The sequence below is a fragment of the Nipponia nippon genome, unplaced genomic scaffold, assembly GCF_047370975.1.
Source record: "Nipponia nippon isolate SJK-2023a ecotype South Korea unplaced genomic scaffold, ASM4737097v1 scaffold_5, whole genome shotgun sequence".
Lineage (NCBI taxonomy): Eukaryota > Metazoa > Chordata > Aves > Pelecaniformes > Threskiornithidae > Nipponia > Nipponia nippon.
Genome location: NW_028262369.1, coordinates 2,592,253 through 2,605,316, shown reverse-complemented (window position 1 = coordinate 2,605,316; position 13,064 = coordinate 2,592,253). Strand labels below are relative to the sequence as shown.

Below are 13,064 nucleotides of genomic sequence, written 5' to 3'. Positions count from 1 at the left end.
GCAACAAAAATTCAGTTACCAAAAGCAAAACACTGATGAACAAGCGAGAGCAAAAGCCGGCTGCGGCCTGGCCGAGCAGAGCCGAGGCAGGTCCCCGCTCCCCCAAGCGCTGTGGCAGATCCGCGCCGCACGATGCCGCCGACGGGTGCCTCCGTGGCAACGGTACCTGAACACAAATGGCGTACGGGCTTTGGCTGGACTGAAACGTCATGAAACCGGGGAGAGCTGGGGAAAAAATAATTGCTTCAAAGAAAGATTTGGCCCCAGAGATGGAGGAAAAGCTTTTTAAATGGTGTGGAAACGAAAGCCAGTCGCTGGTGCGGGGAGCCAGGCTCGAGCGCCGGAGCTGCCGCACCCACGGGCCGCAGCTGAAGCGGGTCCAGGGCTGGCAACGTCGGCGGGGCCCTTGGGTGAAGCCTCGGCGATGGCGCAGCAGCAGGAGGCAGGCGGGCGTCCCCTCGAGCAGAGGTGCTGAGCCCCAGAGGGAGCTGGAGCAGCCCCAGGAAACCACGGGAGCAGCTGGAGCTTGGGGAGCCCCAAGGATGCCCCAGGGAAACCGGGACGGGAGCGGGCAGATCTGCTCCTCAAGCGCCTTCCAGGGCACTGGAGGCGGGGGCGGCCGGCACTCCTGCGCCCTGCCGAGCGCAGGCCAGCCGTCACCCTCCGGTTCCGTGGAAAAATCACCGGGCGCAGCTTCCAGCCGCCCACCCAGGGCTCACAGACGGCGAGACGGCTGCGGGTGCCACGGCAGCACGCCCTGGGGCCAGGCGGACGTGTGCTTCTCTTTATTACCCCAGAGCCGATGGTGGCTCCCGGGAGCGGCCGACCCCCAGAGCAGCACGGCCGGGCGGCGCACACCAGCCTGGCACCTCCGCACCGCGCTACCGCACCCGAGGGGTAAGTCAATCCTTCGCTTTCGGGCATCCAGAACAACCTCGCAAGACAAAGAAGGAAGAAACCAGCGGCTCCTGCGGAGCTCCCCGCTGCCGCAGTGCGACCGAGGTGTGGGATCCGCGGCAGCGCCTGCGGATGGGAGAGACGCAAGGGCCTCCAGGTCGGCCTCGGCGTCCCCCGCGCCCCCCCGAGGCTGCCTACGGACAAAGGTGGCCTGGCCTTTTGGGAACCGCTGCGAAACGCCTCCCTGGAAGATCTTTGGGCTTTTCTTGTACCCGCAGCCCCCAGGTAACCCAAACAAACGCCGGGTGAATCTTTCAATATACCCAGCGCCGGCGTCCGATGCGTTCTGGACGATGAACCAAAGCACAGACAGAGAAGAAACTTCCACGCGGGCTTACCTGGGGAGAAGGCAACGCAGAACTGAAAAGGAAAACAGGAAGCCTGGATTTATTTGAAATGCCTTGATAAGATTTATTAAAAAATATCCCTTGGCAGTTGACAATCACCACGATCTACAATAGAAACCCGGCTGGGTAACACCGGAACAGTTTTCCCCTACAACAGAAGGCGAACACCCAGGAGCATGGCTTACACACACTACTGGCATTCAAAACCTGGGGTGGCATCGAGGAACGCGGTGCAACCGCTGGCTGCGGAGCCAACCGCACCGCGACACGTGTGCTCTGATACTTACCTTGTCTTTGGGAAAAAAAACAAACCTATTTAAAATATGGGGGAAAGCAATAAATCGGCACCTTTGGAGAATCCGGCCTCCACCGCCCCGCGGTTGCAGGAGGACAAAGCTCTGGGTGTGCCGCGGCCCGCAGGGAGAGCAGGGGAAAGGGAAACGTCTGGCTGGACCGGGAGAAAAGCTGCCGGGCGCAGGGCCCCGGCGTCGGCACGCGCGGAGAGGAGAGGTTTGGTGCTGCCGGCGGCGGTGGCTGCGGGTCTCTGACCGGCAGCGGGCAGGAGGAGCAGAGCGCCTGGCCACGGATGCGGAGGAAACCTTCAAATCTTCCAGGTCAAAACCTCACTTTGCCAGGGCTCGGGGCTTCACTAGGGATTTTTCCCCCCCCCCAGTGAAACCCAACGAACGTACAAGGGGGTGCTTAAAGGGGGGGGGCGCGTGCGAGGGAGCGAGGCAGAGCCCAGGGCTCTGCCGCTGAGCCGCCTGCAGCAGTCCAACGCCTTCGGCTCCGTCGGCCGGACAGGTTCAGCTTCTGAAAGCATTAAGGCTCCTCTTCTCAGGCTCCTACTGCAGAATAACAATGCCTCACTCCACTTCCCGAGCGGATTAAGAGAATCTGAATAAGGCACTGGTATTCCAGAATAAACCATCCACGCTCTCTGCTAAAGAAAAAAATAACTATTTCAAATTCATCCCCACTTTTTTGGGAAAAGCTCTCTGCCGAGCCCTCCCGCCGGAGGCGGCGGGGACGCCACGACGGCTGCAGGGGTGCTGCTGGCCGGGCTGCCGCACGGCCCCTTCCCAATGCTTTAGAGCAGTATTAAAATGAGGAAAAATTAGGAAGGAGTCGTCTTCTCAACTTGGCGTTGGGCAGCTGAAGATCATTTACCACCAAACCAACACAGCAAAGCGCAGCGGGTCTACGCGGCAAATTCCCTTTGCATTTAAAACGCCTTCTAAATATGCACCTCATCAAAAATTGACTCGGTGGTTTCGTGATTTATCAAAGAAACATTGGAAAAAGCCCGGTCCAAAACAAAGGGCTGAAAAAACTTCCGTTCCAAACGATTGTTCTTCGAAACAATGCGCAAACGGCACGGGCCTGCGTTTGAAGTCGTGCTGGAGCAAAAATAAAAAAGCAAACCAATTTTAAGTTGACATAGTGTATTGTGAATTACTTTCTCAGCTTTTCTACATCTAAGATAGCGTGAAATGATCTGCCATACAGTAAAACAGTTTAATATACAATTGATTACAGAGCCGTAGTAACGAGTCAGAGATAATACATGTTTTTTCTATATACATATATAGCTTAATATTTCACAGATACAACTTTTTTTCCATTTCGGTTTTCTCCACGAAGCGTAGGCAGAATATTTACAGTGAAGCCGCCGCGAGGGAGCCCCGTCCCCCGGCAAAGCCCCGGCGGGAGCCGCCAGCTTCCCCAGCGGTGCGTGTAAACAGGCCAGTTCTCTCTCGTTTTGCGAGGGAGGGGAGAAGGTAGCGGGGACACGGGCTTGGCTGGGGCGGGAAGAGAAAGAAAACAGAGACGTCATGAAGAAACAATTTCCAGCTAACCTGGAGACTTTAAAATGTTTTCATTTGCCCTTTTTTTCTTCTTTTCCTTCTTTTTAACTGGAAACTGTTCTCAATTAATGTTTCGATTCCTAATTCAATAATGTTTCAATAATGTTCTCACAATTAACGCTTTCTGTACGATCTCCGCGTGTGCTTCTGCAAGGCCAGGCAGCGCTGACCTCCCCGGTAATACTGCGGAGGCAGCTCTTAAAGAAAGCAGGGGATGGGCGGGAGGCCGCGCCGGCCCCCGGGCCGCACCGCCGCCCGCCGACAGCGACGCGGTAAAGCAAAGCCAACCCTGATTTGAGTTTCTCGCTTGGAGAAGAACTTCTCGCAGGCCGTTTGTAATCGGCTACCGCAGCTCTTTACGCACAGCGATTGCGTAGACAGGGTTGCGTGTAGGTGCAATACCGTAGAAACCGAGGCGGAATGGACCCGACCGCAACCCAATCCAACCCAACCCAACCCAACCCGCCGCGCGGCCCGGCCGTGGTCAGACAGCAGCGCCTCCGTTTCTAGCGCGCGGTTTTTAATAACCGGCTGAAATTTGCTCACCCAAAAACGTGAAACGAAACCACCAGGCCAGGAGGGAAGACTTATTTCCAAAGGCATCCGACAGCCGTCGGGCTGGCTGTGGACCGGCTCAAACCTCCGCCGCCACGCCAGCTGAGGGGGGACCGACCGGCCGGCCGGCGGCTACCGAAGCCCGCTGCTGCCCGGGCACCGCTGCGGGACCGACACGGCAGCTCCTCCACGCCAGCTCTGCCGGGTCCGGCTCCAGGGGCACGTCCAGCTCCTTCCCAGCTTTCCCATCATCTACATCTCTGCCTTCTCCTTCATCCCAATGTCGCAGGCCAGAAAGAGCCCGGGGGGTGGGAAAGGAGGAATCCAGCCCCTGCCACCGGCAAAGACAGCTTTTTACACTACGTTAAAAATACTGTTTCACGGGAAGATTTTCCGAGCAATGCGATGTATAAAGCCACCACACCAGCCCCGGGGAGCGAGGTGACTTTCCTGAGAGCCTGCCTGCCTGTTCCGCCGTAATTCGGTGAGGGTGGCCAAGGTCCGTATCATCTTTGGATGCTGCCGCTGCCTCCTCGCAAAGAGGAGACGCCCGCCATCGAGCAGAAAAATTCCCAAGCATTCAGCGCCAGCTTGAAATGGTGTTTTGTCTCTCAGCAGATGTTCAGAATTGTTAAGGCTCTTGGCTTTAAAGAGTTTATTACTTTGGAAGTTTAAAGCTGTACTCGCAGTAGGGTATAACAAATCTCTGCCTCAGCATACATCTCTCTCTCTCTCCTCAACGTGGTCTCTGAAAACTAGAAGAAATTAAATCAGGGAGAAGGTTACTCTGGTAACTGTGGACTCCTGAACTACTACACATGAAGAGAAACGTCTGCCGGTGCCGGTGGGACCGTGCCGGTACCTGCACGCTGGCCAAAGCCTGGTTCAGGCGGCGACGTAGAGCAGAGCACTGCCATGCCGCAAAGCCCCTCCTTTGGACAACGCCTAGGGGCAACAGCGAGGTGGAGTCGTACAGGCGGTATTAGAAATGAATCACAAATGAAGCTCTGGTCTCACACGAATAAAGGCGAAGTTTCAAAGACGCCAAAGAGGCATCTTCCCTCTGGGCATACCCGCAGATGTACCACACGCGGCATTTTCCCTGCCCTGAGCTTAAATCTTTCAACAACAAATCAATACAAACCATCTTTCAATGGCAAACTAATACTTAGCCAATGCGTTAAGTTAGAAAGAAGCAAAGACATGAGCGACTAAGGGAGAAAAGAAGGAAAAACTCAAGGAACTCGCTTCGGTTTGCCTCATCTGAAGGAGGATTTGAGAATCGACGCTCAGGTCGGGGACGTGCGGGCAGCGGCGCTGGCAGCGGTCGCCCGCTGGGACGCTCGGCTCCGACTTTCACTGCGCGCCGCTGGATGACAAATTGGTTAGAGCAGCACCGGTTAGAGCTGAAACTGAAAATTTTAGCAACTCTTCCCAGCCACGACCTTTCTCTGCAGTTCTTCAGATTCAGTGAATGCTGCAACTTCCAGAGATTAAAATACGTGTTGTCGCAGCGAGCCAGGAAAGAGGGAGAGAACAGAACAACCCACGTAAAGGCTAAGATGCGAGAAGCCGACCCAGCGGCCCCGGGGCCTTTCCAGAAGTGTAAAACATGAGCGACTGTTTCCTCGCCACCGATTCCCGACTTGGAGACGCGCGCGCGGAACAGCTGCTAAAACGATGTTAAACGCCTTGCGTCTGGAAAAACACCGGGCGCCTGCCTCCTGCTCCTCGGGCTGGGCGGCTTGGTGAGGCCAGCAAATGTTTAGCAGCTACAAGAAAGTACCAGGGGGGGAAAAAAGCTTTAAATATCTTCTACCGATCTATTTTTTCCAAAATAATCTTTCTCAAAAGCTAACGTTGGCTCTCGAAGGTAAGCAGCAAACACTTCTATACGCATCGTACAGCCCAGCCGCTTAGCTGGGCTGAAAACAGAAGTTTAGCTCGCCTGATAGAGACTTGAAAAAGGTTTTATACAGAAAACTTGCATTATTTTTTTTTCTACCAGAGCTTTACCCAGTGTCTCTGAAGCACCTCGAAACCCTTCCCCACGGCACTGCTCGAACTGAGCCGGTTAGGACACAATATATTTCACCCCCATTTTATTTTCTACTCGAACCTCTTCAGAGCCTGACGTTTGATTTTAAATGAAGCCTAATAAGACAAAGAGAATAAACTCCTGGTGTCCGATTTTCACCGACAAAACTCCTTCTAATCACTCTGGACAGAGTTCAGAGGGTGGCGTTAAAGCAGATTTTAAAAAAATACGCCCATTTTAAGGCTCCCTGATCCCACCGCACCTGAGAAACCTTCCCCTACGGCAGCCAGCAAAGGCATCACACCTGGAAATGAAAGATCAGCCTTAAACCCAACCCAACACCGCGTTTCGCTTTCACCTTCTCCTTTTCTCACCGGTTTCGGACCGGGGAGCAGCCGTTGTCGTACAGAGCATCCCCCACGCCACGTACGTTCGCACGGCGAGCCAAAACCCCAGCGTTGCGCTGTATCCTACGCGGCTCACGCTGCATTTCTGCAGACCGTCGTCTTCCTCCTCACCAGTTTCCTTTACATTTTTTGGTGTACTTTAGCAGAAAACGGTCCACAGTTTCACAGCTCGTGCCTGAAAACTCTTCAGACCACTGTACCGCTCAAACTAAATACCGGAGGAGCACGGCATCTGCAGGAATTAGTGTGGAATGGTTACAATTTCCAGCTTTTTTACAGGACTTTGCAGAATCCTACCGCCGCTGCCTCGGAGGATAGTCTCAGCAACAGCAAACCGTAATTCGGGTTTATTCCCTTTAAACATTGCTCCCCTAGAAATCAAAGCAAGGACTGCTACAGCCTGTATAGAGAACTCGGAAGGAAAAAAATGCCGGAATGACTTTCCTGCCCAAACTGTTCCACACTCAGCCAGCCAAGGCTCGGGGTTACTCCGAGATCCCGGCTGGGTTTGGGCAGCTGCCGGGCCTCGGGACAGAAGCACCGCGGCACCGGGGGATCCCTGCATCTCTGCCTCGACCCCTTCTCTTTCCACATGAAAATCATTCTGTATTTAGAGTCAAACCACCCCTGCGACATTTCAGCCATCGGGAAAGCCGCATCAATAAATAATTACTGCATTTTTAGAAGCTTTGTAATATTTAACTAAAAGAGGACTTAAAGGAACGCTGCTTCAGCGAATCCCAACACTGACAGCAAACACTGGCATTTTATTTCTTACCCTCTTCTGCTTTTGCTTGCTAAAACTCAGGATAATAAAACTTTTTTTCTACTTTTGGTGTGATGAAAAAATGTATGTTTTCACAGAATTCTTAAATTGAACTACTGGGATGTGCCTGCTGCTCTTCTGCATCTTCTGTCAAGCAGCTTAACACCACCACAAGGAGAAAGCTCCAGCTGCAACCGCTGGACCAAGATATCGGATCAGACGTGCTCTTCCCCTTTACCCTGGGAAATAGAGAGGCGAACAGCAGTGAAAGCAGCACCTGAAGCCACGACCTGGCAGCAGCAGGGTTCAACCGCTGCCGTGCAAGGCGGAAGACGCAGTTTAGCAAAGGCGAGGAGCAGGGAGGCAAGAACCACTCGCGCGTCCCGTCCAGACCGGGCAAGCCAGACCACAGCAGGGAAGAAGGGAGAAAACAGACAGAGTCTTTAAATTTGGCAAAAAAACCCACCCCAAGCTGCACCCTTAAATAGCTGATCGCGGTATAACCAACCTCAGGCGCTCTCAGACTCTTGTGATGTTGCAAAATAAAGCCATGAAGTTAATAACTGCTCCCTTGCAACATTTTTTTTGTTGTATTCAGAATTAAAGTTTTAGAAACAGGTTAGAGTTAGCAATTTTAAAATGCTAGATACCCTAAAAGCTTGGCTCTTTAATCAAGAATAAGCTCTTCTTTACCTAAAAGCTGGTACAGGTACAGGGTTTGGTTTACAGCTCCTTTCATTTTTGCTCTGGGTGCCTCCTTTCTGTGTTTTAGCCCTGAAGTAAGAGTATCCAAATGCTTATTTTTTTATAAAGCCCTTGGGGAGTCCATCCTCTGCCCCCCTCATTTTATCACGTCAAAAATCCTCCTGCGCTTTGTATCAGGACACAGCGGGAGCCGCAGCCGGGCAGCGGCACCGTCCCACCCCGCTCGCAGCACTCGCGTTACCTCCAGCAAAGGGGAACGGCCCCAAATCCTGGGAAATAACAGGCAAATCTGTTCCTCTCAAAAACCATAAATGCCAGAAAGAAATCAATGGGAGTGCCATTTACTTGTTTTTGAACGAGAAATCTGTCTCACAGAAGTAGCTGGGAGAAAAATAAGCATTTTTGTGTCTTAGCAGCAGATTAAGACGACACCGCAGAAAATATTCAGCCTATTCCTCGTTACTCTACGCTCTAAAGCAGCTCCCGCAAGCGAACTGTGGCAGAAGGCAACACGGGGCTAGCAAATATTCAGCAATCTTCCCCCCGCCCCCCCGGATAACTTTAAAATTATCGCCATTAAAACACCCTAAAAATATGAAGTGCAGCAACGCACCGCCTATTCTTGCAGAATATGCCCCCAGCTACCCGGCCAACTCCTCAACTTTTACACCGTGTTCGACTTGTGCTGGCACTAACAGAACAAGCACAACAGATATTTTAATGGAATGAACTTTGATCAAGGCCTCCTGCAAGCGCGCACGTGCCACGACTGCAGAACCGCACAACGCCATTAAAAACGCCATTAAAAACGCCTCCAGAGGAATTTTGGCGAGTATTGGGACATCGTTTCAAAGGGAAGGTGTAAAGCTTCCGCTCCCACTGTTTTACAACAAACACTACGCATCTCCTCGCTCCTTGCGGCCGGGAAAAATCTCCCTATCCGAACCGTATGGCGCAAGCTTCGCTTCTTGATTTCGTTACTACGCTGCATGAAAGAGAAGATTTAAAACCTCCGCAAGAAGACCTGCCATCTCTGTTGTTGAATGCTTGCTGCCGTCCTGGTGGCAATAAGCACACTGGGGTACCGCTCGTTACTCAACTTTTCACGGCTGTTTTCCCAGCTTCAGAGTTAAGGCAGAGTAACGTCGCCGGCAGTTCCCAGAGCAGACAACAGCCCTTGATTTCAGAGTCCACTAATACCTCTGTCCTCAGTCATTTTATTTGCTTAGTGCCAACAAAGAAAAGAGGCCCTGGTATTTTTTTTTTTGGTATTCTAATCTTACCAGAAAACCAACAGTACGCCTGCAGCGCCATACCACGACAGCACGGGAGCGTTATTTACTTTCTAGGCTGGAGGATGAGGCTTTTGTATTCTGCAGCGCATTGCTTGAAGGAGAAGGAAGGCACCCTGGGTCCGGGGCCCTACTCCAGCACCTTCTCCTTTCAGGTTTAATCACAGGGTGCAAACCTCTTACTGGATGCAGGGCTGTTGCTGGTGGAGGTTTAGTTATTGTGCAGTGTCTCGCACGAGAGAGAAGCCGGCACGCCTCGACTGAACCCTGCCATTGCAAACAGCTGATCAATGAGAGAGAAATGCTGGGTAGAGTCATCTCTAAAATTGGGAGAAAGAAGTGAAAGGGAGAAAGGTTTCAACGACTTCGAGACACTAATATAACACTAGAAGGCATGTAAACAATTCTGGACACGTTAACTCCTCTCTACTGTAAGAAAAGAAATACTGACGCGCGCTTAACTGAAACGAGAACCCTAAAAATGGTTTCAAGAATACATTCGTCGGATACAAGAGGTATTTGCAGAGTTATACTACCTGAAAGTTGGAAGTGCAACCCACTGCGGGGAGGGGGGTAGAAGGGGACAAGTTTTAATCTACGGAGAAGGAAGGCTGCTGTAAAACTGTGCATTAATAAAAACTTTGTGTTGTTGCTTGTCAGGAATAGCCCCCAAACAGGCTACAGCATCTGTGGCAGAAGGGCGGAGAGATGAGTACCCCCTGTTTTTTTTGTGTGCTGGCAGACTGAGCAAGTAAGATTAATTTTAAATAGCTTTCCTAGCAAACGCAATTTAGACGCGCATAAACAGCAGCTTTTGCGAGAACGGTGTGCAGAGTCTTGTTTAACTAACCGAGATCCAGAATTCTCACAGATTTGCATTTGACAAAGGCTTCAAGGGCTCCGTGCTGGCCGTGGAGTGTAGATGGGTCTCAAATAGCTGACTAGGAACTTCACCACATAGATATTTATTACTCAAACTCCAAAAATCACATAGGGAATAAAAAGAAGTATCAATATATTCTGACTTTAGTTCTGATGGAAAGAAAGAATTAAAACCCACACCGATACGCAGACAACACAGCATTGCGTTTCACCAGCTCTTCCCTGGCTAATGAACTTGTTTCGGGCATAAAAATTCTCTCCTTTTATTCGGTCTCGCAAGGAGTTAGCTGAACTGGAACAGGTGAATACTTAATGTTATCCAAAGCGGGGCATCAAATGTAAGTGACGGAGGTGACGGAAGCATGCAGAGGGCAAACTGGTATAGCCTACGGCCCCCGTCCTGCAGCTCCCTCTGCGCAAGCAGGTTCCTGCGCTCCCGCAGGTCTCCGGTCCCAGGGACCTGCACAGAGTCATCGGCAGGACTGGGAAATTATTGTGCTTCTCAGCTCACCAGAAAGGACATTTTTCCCTATTCCTGCTTTCAGTGGCACGCAGGGAGCATGCTATTCTATTCCCTGCTGCAAAAGCACAGTGTGTGTGGGGGGAAATCCTGAAAAATATTGTGCAGCACCATTGATTCAGTACAGAGGGAAGCTGGGATACTCAATTGCATTTGGTGGCTTCGGAAGTTTCACCAGCTTTGAAACAAATATTGCCTAGGTAACGTCCTCACAGTGGTTGGTAGTTCAAAGAGGCTGAAACACCATCGTATTACTCTTATCAAACCAATTAACAATTCATCTCTCCTGCTCCCTTCCGCCCACGCACACAAAAACCCCCAAACAAAATAAAAACAGGAATAAAATAAATAAATAAATAAAGGCATTCCCAAAACATTTATTTCGCTTCTCTCTCTCTCTCTCTCTCTCTCTCTCTCTCAAATCAGACCAGCTTAGAGATACCAACTTCACCTACCTTCGCAAATTCAGCTAGGGTATGGAGTCACATGAAACTGCTTTAGACTGGTAAGACCTGAATTGTCACGCTCTCGCGGTCACTCATCTGCTTCTGGAAACCTATCCTGAGAGCTGGTGAAGTCCGAACCCTTATTCCATTCCCACATATCAGTAACTCATTGGCTATATGGAAAAGAAGTGTATCCAAAGCACACAATGGCACATTAAGGTTGAAGAAAGCATTGGTAAAGGAGAATAAAACTACAGCAGTTGTTTAGCCTACTTTAACTAAATGTTGAGCCACTGCAGAACTCCTCCTCCAGCCCAACACAAAGTCAAATTGTGTCACCCCCTCGCCAAGACATTCTTTTGTGGTACGTTACTGGCACTTTATGTCAGTCTCATATGGTAGATACATGCACATTTGTCTGTGTGTTTACATACAAAAGGTCTGATAACAGTAAAACATTGTTCAGAGAGATATAAAAAACCCAAGGAGTTGCATTAGCCAAAAAAAGTGTTTTGTGAGAAACAACAATAAAAATGATATAACCACAGCTTTTCTTTTCTTTAAAATTAGATAAATACCCAAAGCTATGATTTCACTTGGGGCCTCTGTACCTTGACAGGGAGTCCAATGGAGTATATCTGAAGGCACTTAATATCCTCTACTCAGCTGTAAGATGGTTGCACAGGGAGCTGGGGAGCTTGGGATGTGATTTGGGGCATGGAGGAGAGAGATGGATGAAAACAAGCCCTGAAGAGCTGTGATCCACACAGCGTCAGGCGCTGAAATGAAAACAAACGTACAACCCAGGTGTTGAGAAGGTCTCTCTTGAAAAAGAAAACTGCCAATTGCAAATGTCTTTATGTTTCTATTGACAGAGCACTTCATGCAACTCTGACAGTGCATCATACACTCTTAGAGATATTTAGCTTTGTCAGTTCATTGACCTCCTCAGCTCCCGCTTCCTCACAGCCAGTCTTCTCCGCGGCTTTGCCAAACCTGCACCTCTCCTCTGCTCTCACCGCATCTTTCTGGAGCTTCTTGGTGGAAGGAAGGATGTCCTTGGTTTCTGAGTTATCTGTGCCATGGGCTATCTTATCAGAATTCTGTACAGAAGGCACCAGGCTGGCAATCTCATCCGTCGGAGATCGCCCAATGCTGCCATCCACTTGAACCCGAATGTCTGGAGATATAGACAACTGGTGATGTGGCACGATCCCATTGTCCATGCATTTTGGGTAAAGGTAGGTCTTCATCTGACCTTTCCCCTTCACATTGACCGTCCCCCTATAGTCAAAGTCATACCCCATCTTGTTTAGGATGCGGTAGCTCTCCTCACTCACCTGTATACGACACTCGACGCCAGTGGTGTCCATTCTGCTAGCAATGTTCACAGTGTCACCCCAAATGTCGTACAACAACTTGGTGGTGCCAATGACCCCAGCAGTGAGGGGGCCATGGTTAAAGCCAATCCTAAGTTTAAAATTAAACCACAGCATGTTGTTGTTGAAGTCATCCACCACTCGCATCATTTCTTTGGCAAATTCAAAAAGGGTCTGCAAATGCCCATGGGGATGGTTGTTGTCCTGACACTGCGAGGTGTTCAGTCCTGAAGCGGCCATGTAGGTTGCCCCAATTGTTTTGATTTTCTCAATGCTGCTGTAATGCGGTTTGCTGAGCAGCTCATCAAAATCCCCAATCAATTCATTCAGGACTCTGTAGCACTCTTTGCCTCCTTCGTAGTTCTCTTCGTAGAACTCGCTGAAGTTCACAATACTTGCAAAGATTACTCCGCCGCTGTCGTGGTTTTTGGAATAGCTCTGGGAAACCTTCAACTGCTCAGCCACGTGGTACGGAATAATATTCCTCAGCAACCAGTCAGCTTGATCCCTCATGCTCTGAATTTTGGTGCGATGAAGATCAGCCTCCACATCTCCGTGGTAGTGGAGGCGGTAACTGACCTCAAACTCTCGATTCAGAAACCAGACCAGGAGGAGCAGAAGGAAGGAAACCAAAATCACTTCCTGACCGATCAGGTCTGCTGGCCTCTTCGTGTCGTTTGGCACCGAACTGTTGCACGGACTTCTTCTGGAGCTGGAAGCAGAAGAAAGGGAAGAACATGAAAGGTGCATCTGAAAACACAGTTAGGGCACTGCCATTTCTGCTCCGTAGGAGAAATCCTTTTCTAGAAAGAAGTGTAGGGAGGGTACGTTACATACTAGATTATAAAATAGGCTTCGATAACTTTATCTGCTGTTAAGCATGCTAAAGCATTAATTTCATT

At 50.4% G+C, this 13,064-nt stretch overlaps 1 protein-coding gene across 14 annotated transcripts in view; it reads right to left on the bottom strand.

Moving 5' to 3' along the window:
- Nucleotides 1-1,346: 1,346 nt before the first annotated feature.
- ADCY9 (adenylate cyclase 9) overlaps nt 1,347-13,064 on the bottom strand; it is a 102,513-nt gene continuing 90,795 nt past the window's right edge. For 4 of the 14 annotated variants that reach the window (XM_009477295.2, XM_087732660.1, XM_087732661.1 and 1 more), the window contains one exon: nt 2,809-12,874. In XM_009477295.2, the coding sequence (XP_009475570.2) occupies nt 11,686-12,874 (1,189 nt within the window). In that variant the 3' untranslated portion in view covers nt 2,809-11,685. Of the gene's footprint in view, nt 2,705-2,808; nt 12,875-13,064 lie in introns of those variants that run through there. The other 10 variants (XR_015698902.1, XR_015698896.1, XR_015698895.1 and 7 more) reach the window with 10 other exon arrangements.